General features: G+C 35.0%; 1 protein-coding gene across 2 annotated transcripts; it reads left to right on the top strand.

Annotated features, from left to right (window-relative positions):
- Nucleotides 1-25,190, top strand: BUB1B (BUB1 mitotic checkpoint serine/threonine kinase B). 2 transcript variants are annotated; one of them, XM_026664283.2, is made up of 23 exons: nt 1-106; nt 609-764; nt 1,261-1,320; nt 1,420-1,564; nt 3,188-3,384; nt 3,830-4,005; nt 4,081-4,280; nt 4,638-4,732; nt 5,998-6,215; nt 6,884-6,990; nt 7,092-7,231; nt 7,424-7,473; nt 9,093-9,174; nt 9,306-9,408; nt 10,548-10,822; nt 11,397-11,551; nt 12,853-12,996; nt 14,552-14,661; nt 15,583-15,744; nt 16,004-16,146; nt 18,641-18,812; nt 19,032-19,138; nt 24,666-25,190. In XM_026664283.2, the coding sequence occupies exons 2-23, from the start codon at nt 625-627 to the stop codon at nt 24,847-24,849; spliced, it is 3,165 nt and encodes a 1,054-aa protein (XP_026520068.2). In that variant the 5' UTR covers nt 1-106; nt 609-624; the 3' UTR covers nt 24,850-25,190. The 2 variants fall into 2 exon arrangements, with proteins under 2 accessions (XP_026520068.2, XP_087807850.1); XM_087951724.1 differs by lacking the exon at nt 12,853-12,996.
- The last annotated feature ends 1,348 nt before the right edge of the window (nt 25,191-26,538 follow it).

Genomic DNA, 26,538 nt, shown 5'->3' with positions numbered 1-26,538 from the left:
GGTGGAGGAAGCGACCGTGCAGGTTTGGGGAATTTGTTGAATACGTTCCAGCTGCGGCGAATGAACGTCTGGAGGCTCTGTCCTGGGTTGTGTTGAACCAAAACAGGTGAAGGAGAGATGCGGGTGTTTGCCCGTGTGTTATAATGGTGGGATTTCTGCGGGGAGGGGAAGGATGGACAAAAAATTAAAATTATTTCTCTCCGCTCCGTGGAGTATTTGCTGCTTTAATTACGCAGTTAGGTTCTTGGAAAGAAATATTGAATTAATTGCAGCAATAGGTCACAGGAACACGTGAAGCCCGAAAAGCTAAAACCATTTTAGACCATTATACCAGCGCTCTTTTAATCCTTGTGTAAAGTTACAACATGCATAAATACAACTTATGTAAAGAAACCAAAACCATGGAGTTGTCTCCCAAAGAGGAATAATTTGTAAAAATGATGTCAGGATTTCTGGTGTAATTATAGTTACAAAGCTGATTTCTGGTGTAATTATAGTTACAAAGCCCTGAGCAGGCTATCTTTCACTCTCCCGTTTGTTTTTACACATGTTACGATTGCCCATCTTTCAGCACTTACCTTTGGATCTGTCTGTATATTATTGAATAGGCCAACACAAATTACCATGGCTTCGGATGGGAATGAATGGGAATTGAGCAAAGAAAATGTGCAGCCTCTGAGGCAGGGGCGAATAATGACTACTTTGCAAGAAGTTTTGGCTCAGCAAGATGTTTCTACTCACACAGTTATTCAGCAGCAAAAGAGGTGAGTGTGAGACACTGTCATTTATCTCATTACTGTATGCATCTCATTTACAATTCTTGCTTTAAAATAAGGCATGCTTTCATTTTACATACAACTATGTATGTAAATTGAATATGGTTCCTGCTGTGAATATTTCATGATTAAACAATTCTGGGCATATATATGCTGCCTAGTAGGTTTGTTTTTCTGTCTTGAAAGTTTAAATTGGGTGTAATTTCAAAATAATTTTTAAGCATGTATAGCTATACTTTTCATTTACCATTGCTATATTCTTGGTAGGAATTTTCCAGTTTATAGCATGTCACATATACGCTTCCCTAAAAAATCTAAATTTTGCATGCTATTTTAATTTGAAAATAATTTTTCTAGCTCTTTAGACATTTATTTATCTATTATCTAGACAGCAGCTTGCAACAAACCAACACAGCACTATTAGAAAACTCAACAGTTAAAACAATATGTAATGTAAAAGTCATACATTTAATTATCATTTCAGGGCATTTGAATCTGAAATTCGCTTTTACTGTGGAAATGATCCATTGGACATCTGGGACAGGTATGCTTAACTTTTGTAAGCGAAACATGAAAAAATGTAATTTTCAAATCTAGTTATTCTTTTTCTCCTTATGTTTATAATTATTTTTAATATCACTAGGTACATCAAATGGACAGAACAGACCTTTCCTCAAGGAGGTAAAGAGGGCAATCTTTCTGCTGTTTTAGAGAGAGCTATTCAAGCTTTGAATGAACAGCAGAGATACTACCAAGATCCCCGTTATCTTAGCCTCTGGCTTAAATTTGTGAGTAATATATTATTTTGTGCACAGTTCATTGGCAAACTTTATTTAGATATACCTTGTCATGTGTTATGAATAGCAATATTTTCAAACAACACATTCTTTATGGGAATTGTCCCCACTGATGTGTTCATAGAGCAGCAGAACAACACTAATTTGTAATGTGTTGAAGTCTCTGAATAATTCACCTAATCATGCTTAATCTCCCCTTAACAAAATCACAGCATTATAACAACAGTTTTAGAAGACCAGACTAAATTTAAACTGAAAATATGTATACATACCTTAATAGGTTTTCTTTTTAATCAAAAGATCACAGACCATTGGATCAGTGCTTTCCCAGTCCATTTCTCAGTAGATCACCAACACAAAATTGTTTTGTCCCAAAGTAAGCCTAATGCCTGACTAGAATTGATTTAGCTATATGAGTTTTATTCAAGCGTGTCTGAAATAGGTTAACAAACTGCTGAATGAGTTTACCCAGAGAGGAGATGTATTAAAGTTGATTACAAATTTACTATTTTGTATTGTCTATTACAAAATAGACAATAAATTTATAAGTCCTGGATGTAGTCAGAAATACCATCCCTCTTAGATGTAATAAGCATAAAAGGAAAGGTAACCAATCACATTCCCTAAGTAACTTGACACATACTTGATTCTTAGTGTCACAATATTAGTTTAGAACTGCATAAAATGGATAACATGGTTAGACAAACAATTAGAATGAAGTAAGAAAAAAATGATTACTTGGCCTGAGTAATAAAGAGTAAGTTTTTAAAGAACAAAAATACCTTTGATAGATAATATTTCAAGGCAACTAAAATGGACCCATGTCTATACCTACCACTTAATAATTCGTTTGTTCATCCGTTTCAATCCTTGTAAACTTGAGAGAACACAAGTAGGATGCAAAAATGCATGGTAATGCATCTACTACCATGGAATCCAAGCCCCAAAATAAAAACAAATCTAGGGCCCAGAAAGCTCAAATTTAGAGATTTTAAAGAAAATAATAATTTTTGGCTACTAATTAAGACAGGGAATCTGTTGCACTTCAGTAAGAAAGTGTACAAAAGAGAAATATGTTTTAAGTATGAAACAAACCATGTTCAGATAATTGTGCCAAACCATTTTCAGATCAGGCATGATTCAGCAGAATCAAAACTCATAATTTTGGTGTACTGGGTTTCAGCCAAAACAAAATTGGAGAGGTGTGTGACCTGGGTAAATTAAAGTGGGGTAAAGTCGCTCCTCAATTCCATCTTCTGTGTCCTCCACTGTTTTTTTTTTATATCAGCCATCAATGTCACAGCACGGCATCTACCATCAACTCACTGATCTCTGATTTTCCAAGCCCCTTCCTACATTTTCCTTAGCCAAATAAACCACCTAGTTTTGTTTCCTGCTCCTGCCTATTACCACCTAAAACCACTTCTCACAGGTTTTGGTCACATCTATTACAAAACATCTTTCTATGTAGTTTTCTGAATTATTGTAACCTCTATTTCTGAGAATATAAGGGCTAGTAGAGTTGTATGGAGTTTCAAGTTACTGAATTCCGAGTTCCTCTTTGAAAAATAGTTTATAATATGAACAGTTTTCTTCCTTGTCTCTGTTTTTCAGGGGAACTGTTGCAGTGAACCTTTGGATCTTTATAGCTACCTGCATAGTCAGGCGATAGGCACTTCACTAGCACAACTCTACATTACTTGGGCAGAAGAACTGGAGGCAAGAGGGAATTACAAGAAAGCTGATACTATATTCCAGGAAGGGATCCTTTGTAAAGCAGAGCCTTTGGATAAATTATTGTCCCACCACAGGTAATTGATGAAAATTGAGAGATGATTGCTTGACTTTATAAAAAATTAATTGAACACAGTTTTCTTAGCCCATTGCAATAGTTGATTGGTAAAGTATGTATAATCTATCTTGCATGTAACCTGCAATTGCATAATCAACCTCTCTTCCTCCCCTCCAAAAGTCTGGCCCAATTTAATCATACAGTAGCCATTGTATGCCCCGATGAAGTGAGCTGTAGCTCACAAAGTTTATGCATTTTAATAATTTAGTTGAACAAAATGCTATCGGACTTTGGATAGGAATGTTAATTGCATGGCTGCACTGGGAAGGAGTTAGCAGAGTTACTTTGCAAAAACAAAACAAAAAACCCTCCTTGCATAGATTATTTTGGATTCAAACACTGTGCTTCATTAGGAAGCAAAAAAGCAGGTATGATAGCTGAAGTCTTGCTATTTCTGTTTGTAGGGAGTTCCAAGCCCGTGTGTCTCGACAGGTTTTGGAAGAGTTAGAAAATGATTGTGATGTTGAGCAGTTGGACAGTACTGTTTCTGAACCACAGAGAACCACACTGGCAGAACTGAAGGGGAGAGGAAAGAAAATCATAAAAGCCCCAATTAACCGTGTAGGAAATGATGTAAAAGGTAAGTTGTTATTATGCTATTTTAATTTACAAAGTATTTATGAAACATACTTAATTATTTAATGATGTGTTGCAGTCCCAAGCCAAGGACAGAGATTCCAATACCCAGCATCTCAGCAAGCATCAGTTGGTCCCACTTTTTCTGTGTTTGATGAAAACAAAGTTGCAGATTCTTCATCTGATCTTCCAGTACTTACACCACAGCCTTGGGTTGCCCCTCCACCCACAAAATCAAAGGAGAATGAATTGAAAGCAGGTCCTTGGACCACAGGCAGGGTAAGAGACAAAATCTGCTTAATGCTGTTGAAATATATATCGTGTGTCAGTATAAAACAATTTGATGTATTCTTCAGGGGAAAAAACGAGTTCATTGTTATCTTAGCACTGTCTTTAGATAGGTTTCTTCTAAGTCTTCTCCCCTTAAATATATTTAGGCTCCACAAATTTTCAAGGTATTATGAATATTTTCTGCTTATGTCACATTTTCATTACTTTGCAAATGTGACATAAGCACATTTTTGCTTTGCTTACAGCAACTATTAATTGGACTATAGCTAAAATATCTGCAAATCAATTGATATATTAGTCCATCAATTGATATATTAAGATAAAAATGGTTTTCTTTTGTTTTAGCGTCCTCGAACCAATACAGATTCCAGTGTCATGGCTTCTGCTGCAACTCCCAGTTTTACTCCATATGTTGAAGAGACTGCCCAGCAGCAGGCCATGTAAGATTTCAGCCTTAGACTATTAAATAACTGAATAAGGGGAAAAAGTACTCTTAAAAATCTGCTCTACTGGATTCTGCTATTCTGTCATCTTACTCAAGAAATCGGAGAATAAAGTAATCTACATGGGAGCTGTCTTCCTTTGAGAACACTATATTATTTGGTGTAATCCCAAAGAACAAAAATAGTTTTCCAATTTCTAGGTCAAAGGATAAATTGCCTAGATATTTTAATACTTTTTCTTCCAGCTTCCAAGAAAGAAGCTTAAAAAAAACAGTGAATGTAATTTTGCCCTGAAACAATTACGAATAGAGCAATTTGCAGTAAATATTTACTTACCCTTACTTATCTTATGAGATGTAAGTGACTCCTTCAATAGTGGGCTGTTACCATTTGTATATGTCTTTTTGATGGAACTGCTTGTAAGGAATGGACAATTTAAGAAACATTTTAGAGGGTTAGTTTTGTTCCTAGCTATTCTACTGCATTAATATCCTTTCTGATTATTAGTACTGTCTAAATATACTGTTGTATATTTATCTGGTTATATTGTTTGCTGAATAAAGTTCTCATCTGGGAAAGGATGGAAATGATAGTGTTAGGATGCTATATAAATAATATTGTTTGAAGTTTTAATTGCTTGCAAAATCAATAGTTGTAAATAGCAAAACTAGGAAATTTGGCCTGTTGTACCCATAATATAAAGTCAGTTGGGTGCCCTGAATGTTTTTATTGGAAAATATGGGCAATAATATAGAACATCAATAACTCTACCTCATTACAAGCTGAGGAATAGATGTGGGAGAAATTCAGCCCTAAAAAGTGTGAGCACCTCTTCTGTGGAAGACATTGGTATAGTTGCAGAAAGTTCCCTCCGTACAAACTACAATTAATGGCAGTTTTATATGGACAAAATACTTCATTTCAGAGGAAATGCAAAATCAGGCCTTTTTAAAACCAAGGCCTTCCCCGTTCTCTTGTGAAGCATCAGCTTATGCCAACTCCATTTTTTTTTCCACATGTGTTTTCTTTACCTTTGGAATAAATGGGAGAGATTTTTTTTTAAACTCCAAACTTAATGATAACTGGGATTATGGTGAAGTTAAGTTTGCTCAGATTTGGAGCATTTGTAATTTCCCTTATGGATTTTTGTAACAATTGTTTTTTCATTAGAGAGTGAGGGGTTTTTTCTTTTATGACAAGTGGGTCTTCCTAATTCCTTGATTATTTGTACTTGGTCCATCTTTGTTCCATGTTTCTTTCAGGACTCCTCATAAAATCGAGTCCAGCATTAACTGTGTATTAAGTGCCCGAAAACCTGGAAAAGAGGAGGATCCACTACATCGTGTGCAAATCCATCAGCAAGATGGTCAGGAAAAGAAAGAACAGCCCATGTATTGTAAAGAGAGAGTCTATGCTGGAGTAGAGGAGTTCTCCTTCGAAGAGATCAGAGATGAAATCTACAGAAAAAAGAGAAGGGAAGGTATTAGATCCAAAACTACAAAGTAACTTTCAGAATTGCTAAATGTCAGTATTTTAAAAGTTATGGGGGGAACACCCTTATAATTTTTAAAGGTTGCTATATTTAGCATCATATGGTTGAAAGAGGTTTGAAAAGCACCTTTGGATTAAATGCCATGCATTTTTTTAAAAGCTACTCTTCCCACACCCCACAGTAGAGGTTTTTCTTAAGCTGGGATAAGAATGCTGCAATTTTAATTTTGTAATGAGCCCTTAAATATCAGTAGCAAGACATACCTTAATGTGCCCAAATCATCTTTTCCTAAACAAAAAGTAATGGAAGTTTGAAAAAATATATAAAAACCATTTTCCTTTTATTCCAGAATATTTGCGCTCATATGCAAATCCTTTTCTGTATTGATTCCACACAACAATTTTGTGGCATAGGAGTCATCTGTTTATTTTAATTATGCTTTAGGATGGGGTTACACACAGTGCTGCCATTATAAATGGCAGCCTGCTTCTAAGTTTCACTTTTCAAGATCTAGAGAATGTTGTTGGTGTTATGATGCTGAGTAGCTGGAGTTATATATTACATAGGAGTTTAAGCAATTTTTTAATGCAATCTCTAGCATTTTGCTATAGCTTTTTGCTGTGAAGATTATATCTTGTTTTTCTTTCATATAAAAGAATTGCAGGCTTTAGCACAAAAAAAAGCTGAGTTGCAGAAAAAGATTGAAGAAATGGAAAACGTGATGAGAAAGCAGCAAGAAAATAAACAGAAATCAAGCACACAGGTAATCTGTTTTGGCTTTATATACACTTAATTAACTTCTATGCAATTGCATTATACTTGATGCATGTTGTCAAATTTTTATTGCTTATTCAATGATCATAGCAACAAGTGGAACAAGAGACTGCAGCCATATCTTCTGCTGCGTCGAACGATTTGAAATTGTCTCCAACTGAACAGCAACATGTTTTAGATACTGAAGCAGTTGTTGAAGGATTTCTTCCAGAGTGTTTTTCTGTGAAAAGGTAATGGGAAGATTGTTTTGCTGGAGGGAGGAAGAAAGAGAGACAGATCTTTTTTTTAAAAAAAAAAAAAAGCGCCAATAATTCAAAATTCTATGCCTGAAACAAGCGATTACTTCCACTCATACATTTAAATAAGTATTAGTAGATCTATTTATTAACCTCTTATCTGTTTTACATCCTGTCACCTTAAAGCAATTTTGAGCTGGCTGAAAGTGATCAGTGCAAGAATTCAAACTCCAGTGGTAAGTTATATCTATAGTTTGTTTTGGGGTGTTGTTGTTTTTTTTTTTGAGTTCAACAATGAGTCCAACCAAAGGGAAGATGGGAAGTATTTTTATATGAATCTCCTACCTATTGGTAGAATGAGTTTGTTTTTTGAGAGCATGAAAATAACCAAATTGCAACATAAACTTCATTAGCTTACTTTGCAGTAATAAACTGCAATTCTTCAGTTCTAGTGAGCCACTCACCTAGTTTACCATTATGTAAGCCAAATTTAATCATGCAGCATCTCAGATTATATTTGTAAGTTTATACAAATGTATAATGTTACAGTGTTGGTGGGAAAGCATTTGACCATTTTTTTTGTTTTACGGGCAATTCTGTTCCCTATTTACCCTCTTCCTGTGTTCCTTTATAAAGAGACTGAATCTGGAAAACTTGGGTGGATGTTTTGATTATCTGAAAAGGGATTTGCCCATCTTTGTGTCTCTAATCTGCTTGAAAACTGTTACTGTACATTTATCTGACTATCTTTGAGGAAAATGGACACAAAAGATTAGAACAAAGTACAAACAGCAGCAGTTGGCAGCTGCTGAAAGGTTTCTTTAAAGCCTGTGGAAATTGAGAAAATGGCAGAAAAACTCACCTATCGCATAATGACATTGTTAAGGACTTTTAGTGGAAAAGTCAGATAACAGTTTGTGGTATGCTATTTTTTATTTTCTAAAAATAAAATGATGGGAAATGCTGTGTTCTTCCAAAATTTCTTTTTCCATTTTGGAGGAAGGAATTGAGACTAGGAATGACTACTGTAATTATATCTCATTCTACCTATGAGAGAAATTTCCATACAGGCAATTCTCATGCAGCAACCATTGGAAATTAAAACAGTGAAGTTTTATAACCAATTATTGCATTATAGCCATCACAGCATCCTATGATTTCATAATTGTGATTTGCACGCTTTGTGACCTGCATGTATTTATACCTATTGAAATGCTCCTTGTCATATGATCATCATTTGTGTGTTTTGCAATCACTTGTGGCAAGCAATGTCATTGGAGAATGTGGACAAATGAAAAAAAATCATATGTTGGAGTCATATGATTGCTTGCATTGCAACTGCACTGTTTCATTTAACAGTTGAAGGGGAAGTAAGATTGAAGTCTGTTGTAGCTGTGTGATTTTCTGCTTAGTAACCAAACTTCCTGTCACAATTGTGCTTGCTAAGTGAGGATTACCTATAGTGCCTTACTTCCAATATGGTTTCTTCATAACAAGTAGATAGGTTAGACTGAGACTGTTACGGTGTTTAGGCACATGAACTTGAGTATGAGTGGAGATTTGAGCCAATTCAGATATAAACTCCTGGATTCCTGTATTAATTTGTTCTGCTAGAAGACTAACAATTGCTAACAATTATAACTGACAAGAGTTGTGTAGAATTTTTTTTAAGTGAGATGTAATTCTCTTCACTATAATAATGCAATCTGCTTGTGAGCTGATGCCAGTTTCAGAGAAAAAAAATAAAGACAATGAATATAGAGATAGGATTTTAAAGTGTTCTTGACAATTATATTGTTAATGTACTCAGCTTCTGGAAAATATTAAGCTGGCCACCATAAAACTTAACTTTCAGATGCTGAGATCTGTCCAGCTGTGAATTCTGTGCCTTTCTCTATTTTTGATGAGTCATCTGCTCTAGAAAGTAAAACAGCCAGGTAAATATAAACTTTTTAAATATTAATAAATGGTATATTTCAGCATGTTGCAAGTCCAGTATTTTAAATAAGATTCTAGAATTCAGTACATTTTCAGTGTCATCAAAATATGCATTTGTTTTATCTTTTAGTTTTTCACTTGGCCTTTCACTGGTACATGATAGACATCCCCTTGCAATCCGCAAACTTTCAGAAAGTGTGACTGCTAAGGAAAACATACCTCCTGGGAATTCTGTAAGTGTTCATAGTTTGTATGATGCATATTATGAATATATTTTGCTCTCAAAACCCATTATATGCTTCCTGCGTCTGAAATACTACTATCAAAAATATGTTTGCATGCATATCAGACTGCAGCCAACAAATTTCTACCACCTTACATGTGTGAATTTACATATTTAAAAATACATAGATAGGTCTAAGTCCAGCTGCCTGAGCTGGATCTGTAACCCACTCCTACTTGTTTAAAAACTCTGATGATTTTCAGTTTAAGTTTCATCTACATATAAAAGCTTCATTTCAAGCTTGAAAAATAATATATGTGCTTTTGATTAAGGCTATATTCCACTTATGGTAATTTACCAAAAATTATATACTGGCAACTTGTCAAATGTAGTGCACGATGGGTTACTTACTATGACCTTTCCCTACCCATACAATTTTGCATCTTTCAGGAATAGATCACTGTGACCAGAAATGTGATTTATTAGTTCAAGTTTTTGTAATCACTCTAAAGGCTGCTTGAGATTAAGCCAAGTGCAAATTTTTTTCATAGGTTTTCTGCACAGTCCCAAGATAAAGTTCTTTATTAGTAGGTGATGCCTTTGTCTACACATATGTACATGCAAATGTTAGCAAATTTATAGCATTTTCATTTAATTAACTCTGAATGAGCAATCTGTATATCTATCTATATATTGATGTCTGTCTATATGAATAAAATATGAATCAGTTTACCCTATACATCAGTTTACCCTATACATCAGTATATTTCAGAAAATAGCATGGCACAAAATAAAAGGTAAGCATAATTCTAAATATAATCTAATAAGCAGGAAAATAAATTTGCCAGCTATCATAATAGGTAGTTTTAAAGACCCAAAACTCACTTTTCTTTAATAACTTATTCATTTTTGTTTAAAGTTTTTTTAGAATTGTTCAACATAACTAACCAAATCTATATGTTTGGGATTGAGCTTTGGAAAAATTATATGTAAAAGTTTCAGTTGCTGCTGAAATAGTTTAGGAGATACAGTAAATCTATTTTAATAGAATTCCAAACCAATTATTTTATGTTGCAAAGCCTATCTGAATAACAGAATCTATCTTCTCAGAGATAGTCATGCTGTGATCTCTTCTGCATTTTTCTGTAGGATGAATTTCAAGGAATTGAACCCTTGAGTGAAGATGCAATTGTCACAGGCTTATATGAGAACAAAACTCTTTGTCCTAATCCTGAAGACACATGTGATTTTGTTAGGGCTGCTCATCTAGTGTCAACACCTTTCCATGGAATAACAGAACAGAGAAATCAGCTGGGTGACAAACTAGAGCAAGAATGTCTGGAGTCTAAGACTATACCTCTGAATCAACAAACAGTTGTTTGTGAAGAACCATATGAGGAGTCCATCTATGTGAAAAAACTAAGGTAACTCAGTTGGGAGGTCATTTTTTATATAGGATTGAACATATAGCAATCTTGGTTGCATATATTGTGGTTATATAATTTACAGAATTTTACGATGTTCCTCAGATTGCTTATCTGTTATTCTGCTATACAATTAGAAATAAATTCTACTTGTTGATGAGAATATCAGTAGAATTATATATCAACACTGCACCTAAGAATTTTTGTTATATAAAATTCTGTGTAAACTTGAGGCCTACACCTTGCCCTCATCATAAATAGAATTTCAGGACAAAATTATATTTTAATGCTGCTACTGATAATTCATGGATTGTGTTTAAAAAAATGCATTAAACATTTTTCTCCCATGATTTTTATTATCTAAGTGAAACTGCTGGGAAAGGTTATATGCAGTTCTGGAGTAAAGTGGCATCAGTACATTAATGATATTCAGCTCTACTACCACTTAACTTCCAACTGCAAGGAGGTTCAGAAAAAAAAATATCCACTTTAAATATGTGCTCTTTGGAGTTGTTAGCAGCTTGAATAAATTTGAAGGATATCAATCTGATAGTTGTTTTCCAATTATGTGCAGTCCAATTTTGGAGGCAAGTCAGGAAGATACCAGATCTTCGGCATCATCAAGTTCCCCAACACAAATCTCTACTGTTAAATTGGAACAAATTCCAGAGAAACTGGAATTGATTCATACTACTGATGAAATCAGCAATGATATTGAAAATGCCTCTGGTGAGTCTGCAACTGACAAGTTACTTTCTTATTCCAGGCTCAAAATATATGCCTAATATAAATTTGTAATTGTGTTCTACTAACTATTTAGCAAAAGTAGTTAGTTAATATTTCTTTAAGTGAGGGAATTGTGCTACTGGCCTTGGAAGAAGTGGTACAGCCTCTCAGTAATCTGGTGTTCATTCAGTCTCCAGTCTTCATTTTTTATGAACAGCTGCTACATGTAATTCATTAATAAGGCAGTCTGTCCTGGCCACTTTTTACAAAGGCACAGTTTGAGAGCATTTTAACAAACTTGCATCACTGTTTGGTTTGGTGGCAGCAGGGCCTCAGATAGAAAGTCCATAGAAGGAGTAGTAAGGACATCCAAGAAGATTATAGGAAGCTTGCTTTCCGTTATTCAGGATCCTGCTTATAAACACTACATGCTTAGAGCTCAAAGCATGATTAGAGACCCCACACACCCACTTTACAGTCTGTTTCAGTTGCTCCCTTCTGGGAGGAGGTGCCAAAGTTTTTCTGGCAGGACTACCAGATTCTGTAACAGCTTAATTTCCTATGCCATCCATCTGGTAAACTCGCAAGATTCTTTTTTCTCGCAATGTACATGTATATACCTGTGTTTTCTATGTGTCATATAATATATGTGGGTTTATGCATAATTTTGTATTTATTCTGTCGTGGATATGTAGTATATATTGAAGGTGGTAACCCTTTGAAAGTTGTATGCAATGAAATTTCATTTTAAAGTATGCTGATTAGTGTACATTCAAAGTGGCAAAAGTTATTATTCTAGTTTAGTCTAGTCTAGTCCATTCCATTCCAATTAATTCAATTAATAATTGAAAACTGTATTAGCAATATACCAGGAACTGTTTGGGGAAGTTTTTGCAAGGCTTCTTAGCATTAGTGGTCTGTGAGCCATACAGGGGTTAGCAAATGGTGTGGCTTCAATCCCTGAGTTTTAGAGCAGAGCAACTTGACTTTGCTACTCTGCACCCCCATTAATTCTTTCAAGTCTTTGGAGGGGTGCTGGGACACTGTCCCAAAGTTTACTGGATTCTTGGTTCATGCAAAGCTGTATTATATATCGTTAATACCAGGTCAGGCTGGACAATGCTGTCAAGTATAAGGCCAAAAAAAAAAAAATACACATTGGTAATATAAAACACAATCTGAGTAAGAAACAAAGCTTACTCAAACAACAATATTCAATTTCTGTGTAGTTATTGTAGAGGAAAATTGCTATGCTATATGGAATTGTTATCTGACAAATTATGGTTTTGGATTTTTTTTTTTAGATGACTCTACTGAGGGTTTGCAGAATGCTGAACAATATAAACGGTTCTTGCAACCTCTTCCAGATTTCTTGACCGAGGCTTCTGGCTTTAAACAGGAGGATCAGATTATGCCTTGGATAGAATTGGAAAAAGAAGTGAATTTAGGTGAGGATTATTATAGTCTTGTTATGGTATCTGTTTTAATCAGAAAGTCTAGAAGGAGAGTGGAAAAGCCATGGCTAGCATTTAACCCCACATCCCATTCGCAGTCCCCTTAGAATGTATGGAGTGGCAGTGTTGGAAATTAAAGGTCAAAAAGGGTGAGTTGAACCTTGCTAAGATGCTCCCTGCTTAAGTCTGGTTCCACTAAATCAATTCTATTTTTTCATGTTGGGTTTCTAAAGCAGAAAAAAAAACCCAGTCTTTTCTGCTCTGGTGATGTCATGAGCAGTACAGAAAGGCAAAAGACTGCTTCCAAGATAGAAAAATGTGCCTTTCCTGCATTCTAATACATAAAACATTGGAAACTTCATTAAGCCAGTATTTTCTTCTAGTTCAGTTTGCTTGAATTTATTATGAATTCTATGTGGATGGAAAAAAATACTGTAAGCATTCAATATTATTGTGATGCTTAACTTGGTATATCCTAGGTGGGGAGTAGGGGAGTACCTGGCCCTTTAAATAACAGACTAGTCTTATATGTTCAGAGAGACAATAGAAAAAAAAGGTTTAGGGTTTAGTTACTTCAGGCAAGATTGAAAAGTGATTTGTTCTTATTGTTTTCAAATTTAGATAAGTAGTTGGACCTTGGATTAAAGTGTAGAACCCAGGTCTAGTTTGCTACTTAAGGCTAGAATTGTATTAGGGTTTTTTTGTACTGTATTTTATCTGTTTTAACTTACCATGTTACTATGCGGATGTTGATCTTTAACAAACCTGATTTTGTGAACCCTGAATGGTTTATCTGAATCTAGTTGATGATGCCTGAAATTTCAGTTGCTTCTTTTTCTTTTGGGTTAATCCTGTGATACAGGGAATCACAGAAAGTTAGCCAAGGAATTCAGCTGATCATCTTGTCATGTTTGAAACATTTATTCTATTAAACTACCCTAGAAAATACTGTATTATTAGTGCCATCACAGGATTAAATTCACAGTGGGCAACAGAGTCCAAATAAGGCTTGTGTGTGATTGAAAATAATTTAGGACATGTGCTTCTAATCTTGGGCAAAAGTAGTGCTTTCCTACTATTCTTTAAAGGATTCTAGCTTTTTTTCAAATTGTTTTGTGAGCCTGAAGAAAAAAATGCTACAGTAAGAAGCTGCCTCTTTAATGCAGCTTTCAAAGCAGGGACAACTTTGTGCTCATGCAGATGTCTGAAAAAACTCTGTTGCTTTAATTAATAGCAGGCAGGTGCTGTGCTCATGTGAGGTTTGAAGTACCTCTTTCAAAGCATTTCTGAAACATTGCACAGTACAAATAAATATGCGGGTAATGATGTTGATTATGATGGAACCCTTTACATGCTATCCATTGTACTATCCTCCCAATAATTCCAGATTAATAAAGAAACAACCATATCAACTCTGGAGATGTGTAGAGATGTAGTTTTTTAGAGTTAGATGTTCATATGCCTAAATATTATTTCTAGCTGTGTAAAGATGTTAAGAATACGAAATGTTCTAGTAATAATTTATGTTTGCAAACAATTGTTTCAACAGGAAATGCTACTTATCATGTTATTCATGAGTATTTGATCAGTGAGCAAGACAAGATATTCTCTGCTGCGTCAACTAATGTAACAGATAAGAATTCAGCATTTTTAATAAAGGTATAATTATTTTATTCTGATCCTTCAATTAACTTTCTTACTCTCATATGTTCATTAAACACTTATGAAGCCATTTATGCCTTTAATTTGCAATGCCGGTCTCTTGCTTCTGTTCTAAAATGACAAGTTACACAAACCCTTAAGATTGTTTCCTAATTAAAAACAAAAATGTATTCTATTCGAACAACAGTTAAAAATACAAGAAGATTGTCACCATAAAAAAGTAGAAAGGCAGCAAAAAATTAATTTTTACTACTGCCTTAAGCTGAACAGTAATGTCTTTTTAAAAAAAAAAATCATTCATTGAAAAGTAAGGTGAAATAAAATTGTATTTTAATTCTGAAGAAAGAGTTCAGGTCAAAATGAAACTTCTATTTGTTCTGCCTTCCTGAAATGTATCCCAGATTTTCTCTAGGGAGCATTGTCCTCTGTTCAGAAAGACATAGTTGCAAACAATGTTTTGCAAGGAGAATGATACTGTTAGATTTAACCAATTCTTTTTAATTCAATTTGTGTGTAGTTTTCCTGCATTATGTGGCCACTCTAATCCAATTTTGATTGCTCATCCCACCCCTACTACTTGGGTGGAATTAGGCAATGTTTCCAGATTTCCTGCAGGTAGTGAAGCACAATGATCATAATAGAATACCTTTCCATGGTGAGATTGCAATATAAGCATGGTATTTCAGTTGCTATATTGAAATTCTCCATATTGGCTCAAATTTATCTGCTACATTAACATGCCATTTATTTATTTGTTTATCTAATTTATACAACCAGCTGTCTCACAAGCAAGTAACTGGGCTGTGTACTTTAGCTATAATTTGTACATTATCAGATAACAATCACTTAAATTTGGATAAGCATAGCTGTTAAGGTTTGAATATTAGGAAGTCATAGTTGTAAACATTCTTTATGCAGGTACATTCTGAGCCTGTGCCATGGGACTTCTACCTATTATTGGTACTTCAAGAGCGCCTAGGTGCTGAATTTGACAAGAATTTTAGTCAATGCTGCACTTGTTTCTTATATCACAATGGCTGTGTGACTCTCCATGAGACAATATGCTCTCTCACCGTACAGGTCAGTATGTACATTGTTGAATGAGTAGGAGTGGAACAAATTATGCACACTTGTCTTCATGTGTAAGTAAAACTTACACATGTGTAAAAAAAATAAGAATGGGAATGGAAGTAGATGATGCAAAATAAAAAGAAATGTACATGATTAAGAAAAGCAAGCTTGAAATGTAGGCATGATATTTTCAAGATTTAATTAATGAGTTGGGATTAGATTGGTAGAAAATTTGCTTATGCCTAGTTTTTATTCCCCTGACCCACAGGATATGATCCAGCATGATAAAGTTATCCCTGAAGAAGTGGTACTATTGATAGTTGACAACCTCCTAGAAGTGGTGGGAAAATTGCATAAAGCGGAAATAATCCACGGGAATCTGACTCCGGAAACATTGTTCTTGGGAGACAGGTTGGCTACCTTTATTTATTGACTTCAAGCTTTGTGCTTTTAGACTGGCACTATTCAAAATAATATTCCAAGTAGATGCAAGCTTGAATTTGGGCAATGCATGTCACTGAGGGGGGAGAGCATTACAATAATTAATCTTAAATTGGTGTTGGAGTAAAGACTGTATGGACACTTGGGTCAGTAAATTCAAATTTGATTGTCCAAACATGTACCTAAGATTTATAAGAAGCTCACCAATCCATTTGGAGCCATCTGTTATCTTCAGTGTTATTGATCACAAACATATAAGTGTAATCATTAATATTCTAGTTTATTGAGAAATGAGTGTCATATAACAATTGTACAGAGGAAACCATTTGTATTAGGAAAAGAACTTATTTTACACATGATTTACTTGATTATTTACAGAAAAAACACAATTGAATAGTTTTCATAAATTGCTAAACTATAAGCTACGACTTATAAATCACAATACACACAACAGGAATAAGTCATATTGTGTTTTTGTTTAATATATTATAGTTTATTCCATGGTTAGTACAGTATGAACCCAGCCGCTGTGTGATTTTGATTGTAATACTATTTTTATGGGTTGTATTGTTACACCAAAAGAGGTAATGCATATTGAGAGCTGGATTAACGTAATTAAAAGGAAGTCTGGCATAGTAGAAATATATATTATATGCTATTCAGTTTTCAGGCCATTGTTTACATATATTATTTCTCCATTTAAATTTGGTAAATGGCATTATTGTTCTATTTTTAAGGTTAGTTTTCAGGATGAGAATATATACTGGTATATAGCTGAAATATCTGGTCCAATGTGTCCTGTAACAGATATCCTCCCATATACTAATTTCTAGACTTCATATATATTCAATCTTTTTTCTGATAATGATCCCAATTTATGCTAAAGTCTTCAAGCATAATTTATGGACCTCTGTAGTTGAAGATTTTAAAATGAAACAGTAAGGTATTTTGCTTAATCTGTGGGTGCACTATAAGGAAGGATAAAAACTTTCAAACGTGCCACATTAATTTTGTTGCTTATATATTATAGCTTGCTACAAAAGGATCTATTCTGCCATTTTATTTTAAATATTAAAAATAAATATAATTAATAGCATTCTAAATGCATATTCTCTTTATATTTTTATGCTACAAATATAGCGATCTTATGACCATTTTAAAGGAACTGCCACCTGTTCTATATGTTATCTGTTTCTGGTAGTAGAACAAGCACTATGAAAACTTTGGGCTGCATGAAGAACTAGCAGAACTGTATTTACTCGAAAGAAAGATAAACCTGAATTTAAGATCCTTTCCCTCTTCCCAAACAAATAACAAAATCCTACACAAAGATTACATGAAAGAAAAGTTATAAGTACTGTTTTGTTAAGTATTGTTCCTAACTCCTATTGCAATTAATCCTGAAGACTCCAACAAATGTATAAATAAATGAGTTCTATTCCCCAGAGACCTCATTCCAGAAAAAAAAAAAAAAGATCAGGGCAAAAAATCGAGTAAAATTAACTGCCTGTAAAATAAAGCATTTAGGTGAAAAAAAGATTTCTGATGTGTATATACATATACAAAACATTTTCTATTTAATTTAAATTCTTTCATGCACCTACATAAAAATGGTGGACATCTAAGGGCAGCAAAGAGAAATTATTCTGCAATGCCCTATGGCAGGGCTGTCAAACTCCCGGCCCACGGGCTGGATGCATCACGTGTTGGCCACACCCACGCCCAATTTAGTGAAGGAGAAAAAAAATCCTGATACGTCATGTGATGACGCTGTGACAACGTGACACCCCTGCCCTATGGAGTTCAGTGGCCCTTTTTCCAAAACAGTGTGGTAGTCTTGTGTAGAGTTGTAATTGCAGGAATGTTCCAATCTCGGATGGCAAACCTCAGATAAAGAATGTTTCCAAGCAAATACAACTCAAGGCAAACAAAGTCACTAATCTAAAGGAGGATTAGAGAGAGGAAGTAACTAAGGATCTGATTTTCATACAACTTTGGTCACATAGCTGGCTTTCATGAATAGAGGGAGTGGGGTCTCCATTGCAGATAATCATCCTCCATCTTTTAAAAGCAACAAGAAGAGAAACAAGACAGATGTGATTGCCCTTTTTTGCCTCAAAACAGTCAGTATGGTTTCACATGCATATATACACACTCATCCTTCCAACCACTTGCTTTTATGATCTTCATCTGCCACCCACTGATTTTTTTTTCAATCATATTTTCCTATGGCAGTGTTTTCATCAAATACAAGGTATGTCTACACATGTATGTGTGTGCATGTGCACACACACACACCCATCCACAAATGGTTAAGGGGAAACCTTGCTTTTCCTTTACATCAATCAAGTACACTGTTAAGAATGAAGCAAATTCTTAGTGCAAACACTAGAGGGAAGCAGTAAGACAGGCATGTGCAAATACTGTAACCATTGAATTAAATTGCCAATCTGCTCTCTTTCAGAATTTACAATCCATTTGAGATGGGGGAGACTAACAAAATTCTGAAGATAGTAGATTTCTCTCACAGCCTAGATTTACGACGGCAGCCAACTGAGAATTCACTGAAAAGCTTCCCAATAACTCAGACCCAGATTGGACAGCAGCTCTTTAATGAAAATACCCCAGTACATCAGGTAAAAACCCATTTTTCTTGGTAACTCTTATTTTTTTAAAAAATTAACATTTGTGGATATCTTCCTAGAAAATCCCAGAAAAAATACATTTGAAGTTGATGTAATATTTCTGGAGTAAGCTGCTTCTGAAGAGATTACTTTTTTCATTATATGACTCGAAGGATTCAAGATTATGAAATTACAAGTCATTATTATTAACACAGAAATCCTTTGTTTCAGGTGGACATGCTTGGGATTGCAAACACTGCACATTTGATTTTGTTTGGGGAATACCTGCAAGTTCACTGGGAAGAAGACAGATGGAAAACTAATAGAGATTTATCTCAGTAAGTATTTAGCATTTCAAAGACTCTGCCTTTTGTTTCTCGTTCTAGATTCACCATGACAGAAATGATACCATTAGATGAGAGGAATGACATATTTAAATCAGAATAGCATATTACTTATTTAAGTAATTGTGACAACCACATGTGGTCCTGGGACTTAAGTATATGTGACCCAAAGGTGCTTTTTCAGGAGGCAACTGGACTTGCTTGTTTTTCTTTTGAAGATGTTTTGCTTCTCATCCAAGAAGCTTCTTTAGCTCTGACTGGATGGTGGGGAATGGAAGGATTTATATTCCTTGCAGGCAGCTGGTCATTATAACTGCAAGGAATATAAATCCTTGATGTCTCCTTCCGTTCCCCATCATCTAGTCAGAGCTGAAGAAGCTTCTTGGATAAGAAGCGAAAGTCCAGTTGCCTCCTGAAAAAGCACTTTGGGACAATCATTACCTAGGTGACTCAGAATCTCCACAGGCTTATATGTGACCCAGTTTTACATTTTGAGCGTGGCAATTGACTGATAGTGATTTTGTCAATGTCAACAGTATTCAAATGGTGGTTCAAGTTATTTGGGGATTACATCCAAAGCACCTATTATGTTATTAAATTTATCTTCCACCCATCATGATTTGAGGTGACTCTGTCTTATGATGTGATAATACAAACAAATATTCAAACAATTATAAATATAAAAAAAGATTAAAAACAAAAAATTCAAACTAAAAACCCTGTGTTTGGAGTAGAGAGATGGTGGTTCCTTGTCTATTACTGCAGCAATCAACTCCAGCCAACAGCTTCTCTTTCATGAGTCCAACCCAATCAGCATAGCCAAGTTTTGAGGCTTTTCCTGAAGGTAAATGAGAGAGGGGCACATCTCACCTCCTGTGGCAAAATGTTCCAAAGGACAAGGGCAAAAAAAGGCAAAAAAGCCCTTCTCCTGGATCACACCAGCCAAGATTCCTAGTAGGTTTCTTCTGTAGTGACCATCTTGCTTTTGTTCAAACGTTCTTTAAAAACCTGACTTTGCGCTTCTTAAGGTAGAGAAGATGTAGAAGAATGGTTTTGTTACCTTGCATATTATATTGTTTGTATTTTTTTGTTTTGTTTTTATAGACTTGGGTTGTTGTTGTTTTTTCACTTTATAAAGCTGCCAACAGTAATTTGGAGTTGGATGGCCCAGAATTTTGATTAAATAAATTCTGCTAAGATGTCAAATAATTTAAATATCTGTTAAACAATGAAATGAGAAAATAAAACTTATGTCATGTTATAGTAAAACTATTAAATGTGGTATCAACTTTAATGTAGAATTGCAATGTGGGGGAAAAAAATTATCAGGAACACTTTGTGTTATATCCTGTTGTGCCTATAGCCATGATTTGTTGAGTAACCATAGTGGTTATACTCACATGCCAAGCTAAAACCAAGCCAACCACATTATGTTTTAGCATAACATATGAATCCAGTCACTGACTAACAGGATTAACTATAACTGCCTTCTAAAGCAGAAACAGTTAATCCCTTTAACCAAAAGGGTGGATGGATTGGACCTTCGCCATTCCAGAAGTAGAAACTAGAAGCTACCCATCACAGTATTATGGCTTCTTACTTCTTCCAATGCTTTGCATTTAGCCAAAGAATGATCTAGTATCTGGAAAATACAAACATTTTGTTGCTAAATATTTGTGTCAAACATTTATAATAATTTTTAATACTAAGAATATAGCAGACAGACATTTGAAAATAAAGTAGTCATTGAAAAATCAACACCTGCCTATCCTCCCTGTTGAGGATGAATGGCCTTCACAGCCCTATATCCTGTTCCAGAAAGTTTTTCAATACTCTAAAGCAGGGTTAAAGTTTACCCATAGGTTTTGAGTAGATGCCAAGGTGATACACTTGAAAAAAATAAATAACTGGAGCCATCACTGTCATTAGTCACTATATGCTTAATCATAGTGAAATCTTTGGATAACTTAATGAGATCCCTGAATTATGCTCCTTTGCTCTTGAGGACGGGCCAAGTTAGCTAGAAGTGACACAGGTGACTCTTCACTTTGCACTGTGGCTGACAGATTCTTTCAAGATATTGTAGTTGACAGGTGGATAGTGCAGATCTCTGATTAACCACACAGACTTCATGTGAATTTTATGAACTCATGTATTTGCATTGTCAGTTTAGTTTCTTTTGGACAGCAGTTGTAGGGCTAAGAGAAAAGCCTTTTGTACACTGTTTTGTGCTGTCTGGACAAATGGTGGGGTAAAAATGCTATTTAAATAGCCTCTAAACATTCCTTATTGATGAAAGACCCCATGTTCCATACGGTGGCTATGGAAAAGTTTTCTCCAGTGTTGGGAAGTTTAGGACAAGACATACCTGGGGTAACTCCATCTTAAGTAGTAGTGCTGCCCAGACCAATAAGATAGTATAGCTGATTAAGGGCTGAGTAAATCAATTGATGCAGACTGCTTCTCATCTCTTTTCAAAATCAGTGTATTTTATTGTTTAGCCTGTATAGTATACTGGTTAAAGTGTTAAATTTGAAACAAAGTTCATGTCCCCCATACAACCATGTTGCTCATGGATAAGCAAAGTAAATTCTCTTCAATTACAAAGAATGCTTCCTGATTTGAAGACTTGAAATTAAATTTGCTATATCACTTCTTTAGCACATGCAATAATTAAAAGGTATGAAATTAGAATTCAGCATTTTATAATATAGAGAGTTTATTCTCTGATAACTTGATCTTTGTTAATATAAGTAATATTTAGTGCTGTTTCCAAGTTTTGCTGTAGATTAGTGGCTACTATCCCACAATTGTCTTTTCCTACTATATTTCTAACACAGGGGTCCACAACCCTCAAGCCGGGGTCCAGAGGTGGTATTGAGCAGGTTCTGACCAGTTCTGGAGAACCAGTAGTGGAAATTTTGAGTAGTTCGGAGGACTGGCAAATACCACCTCTGACTGGAGATCTTACGGTATCTTTCCCCTGCCACACACCCCAAGCCACGCCCACAGAACCGGTAGTAATTTGAATCCCACCAATGCCAGGGTCCATTACCAGGCCTTGAGCCGTTTGGAACTGGGCCGCAGAAGTGGCAGGCAAGATGCATGTGCATCCCCATTTGCATAAGCAGCGGGCAAGCGCTTGTGCACATGGTCCATTTGCTCAAGCACCAGGCACGCATGCCCTCCACTCATGCACATGGAGCTGCATGTGCGCACACTTGCCCACTGCTCACACGGAACCATCTCCTTCCCTCCCCTTACTAATCCGCAAAGCCAGAGAGGTTGGGGAACTCTGATCTAATACATTGCATGGAATAATGCAAGTGTAATCAGTTCTCCAGAGAATAGAAAAGGTATTGGTTGATTTGACTGATTGATTGACTGATTGGTTTAATCATTACAATTGGTCTGAATTCTGCTTACCTTTCTATCACATATTGGGATTCAGAATAGTCTCATGAAATCTGGGGTATCTATATTATATAGCCCTTACTTGGTTGATTTAAGCCACTGTGAGATATACCAAGAGCTATCCTACTGAACCCTTTCTGATCTACAGTATATTAAATTGTCCATTTGTATTATTTGCTTTTAACTTTATTTTAGAGTACTTATTTTTATCACCTATGCAATCAAGGGAATGTATTCTTTTTATTTCCTATTGGTTTCTTTCTTAGAATTCTAAGTCATCATAACAACTCATATTTGATAAATTAAATTACCCAGTTTTAGTATAGATAGATTTATCTGATGCATTCTAAAAAAAATGTTGCCTTTTTATAGCATTTCCTTTTAGGAGTGAGCTTTAAATAGATGAATGTGCATCAACAGCTTCATTGAACTGGCTAATGAAATGCATATGATGAGTTTTTCAAGCAGATATAAGCAGGATGCTTGAAGGGATCAGACTGTTCAGAATATCTACTGAAATATTTGCATGCATGCACTTATTCCTGTCCCTAAATTGATGCTTATATTGCACAGATGGAAGATTTTCAGCTAGATAAGTTTAACTAAAGTGTTCCCAGAGATGCTCTCTTCTCTGTCCAGGCACATTAGTTCACTAAAATTCAAGTAATAAACTTATTTGCATTATGTTACATTACATGTGGGTTTACAGTTTGAATTATCATGCTTTTTTGTTTCAACATGAATTACTCTGGTCCTTCAGTGAAAAGGGTTCTTTGACCTGATTTTTTTTTGGGGGGGTGGGGAGGGTTCAACTCCCAACTCCATTTAAATTGAGAAATAGTTTGCTATTTTATAGTTCATCCTCCTGAATGTTTATTCAGGTTAACAATCTATTTGATAGTTTAAATCAAGAATTTTGGGAAGCAAAGAACAATTTGTGAGAAAGAAATAGGTTTTTCTATCCTTCCTCTAAACCACTTGATTTCTCTGTATATTATTACAGAGCAAGAGAATTCAATTCCTCACTAGCAACCTGTTTGCAGAAAATAACTTTGAAAACTAATAAAAAAATCTGACTTATGCAATCTCCATGCTGACCAAATAGAAGAGAATTGTTCTTTCTTTCAGCAGGCACAGACATGCAACATTTTTGAGGCAATGTTTAATTTGTGTACAATTGTAATTTTGTATTATTACCCTCTTCCAAAACTAGTCAGTAGAAACAAAATACAGTACACAATCTTCATTTTAGGGGGGAAATTTGTTTATTTTAGAAAGGTGCACTGCATCAGTGTTCATTCTTGGAGCTGTTTATCTGCATCAAAACCTTCCCTTTGAATAAACACATGCAGTGAAATAATATAATATGATTTGATTGCTTATTGTACCCTATGACCATCATTAAGTGTTGTACCTTATGATTCTTGACTTCTGGTATCTTTTCTTTTATGTATACTGAGAGCATTTGCACCAAGACAAATTCCTTGTGTGTCCAATCACACTTGGCCCATAAAGAATTCTATCTATCTAATCTATAAAACTGAAATAAATGGCAAAAGTAGATTTTCAAAGAAGTCTATTTCCAGTATTGTAGTTTTAGACAATTAGACCATTTGTTATGAAATATCTGCAGAGTTTTTACTGTGTTTCAGAATTGAGATATATTTGTATAATATTTGAAATTTAGTGTTTCACTTTGAAATGAACAAACTTTTTGGAAATCATGAAATCCTACAGGTGCAGAGCAATTAATATTAACTCTTAATTTTATGCTCTGAATCCAATTCAGTTAATGCTTAGAAATAAATTACTTCTTGTGCCAGCTTTTTTTTCTTTCTTAGAACACATGGCATTTCTTAGAGTAGAAGGCATAACATCCACAAATATGATTTCATTGCTTTCAAAGTTCCTTTATATTTCATCGTATTTAGAGACCACATACTGTAGGTCTCATGATGTGGTTTATGAAATAAATAAAGCATTTACATCTAGGTGAGAACTTTATGGCTGCATTTGAGGACAACTGGGAAAGTACAAATTTATATAAGAATCTGGAAGTGGCGGTATGCAGAATATTCTCAAAAAGTGCTTTTTTCTTCTTGTTTAGGTCCACCAAAAGTGATTTGTGGAATACATTATTTGACAAAATTCTGAATTCAAATGGGAAATCTACTGCGCTGCTTCTGCAAGATCTCAGAGAAGGGCTGAGCAGTTCCTTTGATAGTTCTTTCCCCAAACACCTTTATGATTTCATACTAAGCTGGAAGCCTTCACTCATATTGGAGACATGATTCTGACATAGAGAAAATGCCCCTCTTAATATCTCCCTACTTTTCTACTCCCCTCTGTACCACCAAAAGCAAATGAAAGCTGATTCTTGGTCTTGCTAGATGTGTAAACAGTAGGAACATTTTTCACAATTATTTTCTCATGGGTTGTCAAATGAAGCTTAGCGGATGCCTTTCAGAATCTGTACAGTTGCAATATTCTGTTTGCTTCTCTATAAATATCCAGAATTGACTTTTTGTAGTAACTTAACTTTTTCATCCTTAAACTGTTGTAAATCCCTTATTTGTTTGTCTTCTCTCTGTGTAACCACTGTTCAGTAAAACTTTTGTTGCCACCATGAAAATTTCAATAATTATTGGATGAATGAAAAATGTTAACACTATTTTGCAGCTATTTGGATTGCTGTAAATCCGGTTCTTTAAACAAAGCTTAGTATCTGAGCGTGTTTGGAAACTAAATACCCAAAAAAATCCTGCAAGAGGCAAAATGCCAGCTCTTTGATGTGATATTACATAATTAGCATTTCCCTACTTTTAGTGGAAGGGGGAAGGCGAAATAATACTGCCCCCACTTCTGCCGCCTGTGGCTGCTATTTGGATCATGAAGAAAATTCTACTTTGGGCAGTAGCATTTACATCAGTAGCAGCATTAGATCATTGATTGCCATGGATATCTTCCTCAAATATTAAATTCATTTGGCAGTCTAAATTGTGTATAATTGTACAAGTCATTCTGTACGTATAAAATGATAGGATATATTTCTACATTTGACCATAGATGGAAGCTGCAATCTGCTAATAGAGAACATGCCAATCTTATGTAGTAATGCTGCCAATACTTATTCTGCAGCAGCTGAATCTCTCCTATGCTGATTGCTCTAGAATATTGTTTGGATCTCATCCCTGTATATTTTTCACTGAAGTTTAGTTAATAACAATGAACTAAATTGATGGCAGAGGCCCAGTTTTCCCTTTCATAGTAGTTAATGATCCTGTAGTAATGACTGGTCCGAGTGCATATTATAATAATACTTCCCAGTGGTGCAGATTATTTTGCTATAAGAATACTTACAAAGTTGGTCAAGAATGAATATCTTGACAATCTTTTTAAAAAATATCTTTGCATTTTCTGTTTCTTGTTTTTTAAAGTATTTTTTGGTTTTTGCATAGATCTCGCCAAACTTGGTAGTGTCCACGTAGATATGTGGACGTAGAAGAACCTGTTCAATATTGTACACTTGGTCTTACAAAATATTTGACAAAGACATGTCCTTTTATAGATTGCTAATTGGTTAAAGGAAAATGTAAACATTTACTGGCAGTTTCCTTCCTGGAGGGAAGCAGGAAATGGCATCCTTGAAATTCTGTAGAATGTATAAACTGCTTCTTAGCCAGTTGACAGTTACCTTGATTTAGGAAAAGCAGTAAGCAGGTTAGATTTGGAGGTGACACCAATGTCTGCAAGGTGATTAAAAACAGGATGTTGTGAAAACTTTAGAAAGAGCTCAGGGTTAATGGCCAACCAAATGACCAATACATTTAATTTAAGTATAATATGTATTTGGGGCAAAAAGAAATTCCATACATTCCCATATTCAGTAACTGATATGGGGCATAAGCTATAACTAAAGAGGTCCTTATATGTGGTACATATTGTGTCTGAAACAATGTATATGCTTGGTCACTACATTT

This window comes from Notechis scutatus, chromosome 1 (genome assembly GCF_049901735.1).
Source record: "Notechis scutatus isolate UNSWTSFEM ecotype Mainland chromosome 1, rNotScu1.2, whole genome shotgun sequence".
NCBI lineage: Eukaryota > Metazoa > Chordata > Lepidosauria > Squamata > Elapidae > Notechis > Notechis scutatus.
Note: the sequence above shows the minus strand (reverse complement) of the source record. Positions and strands in the feature narration are given on the sequence as shown.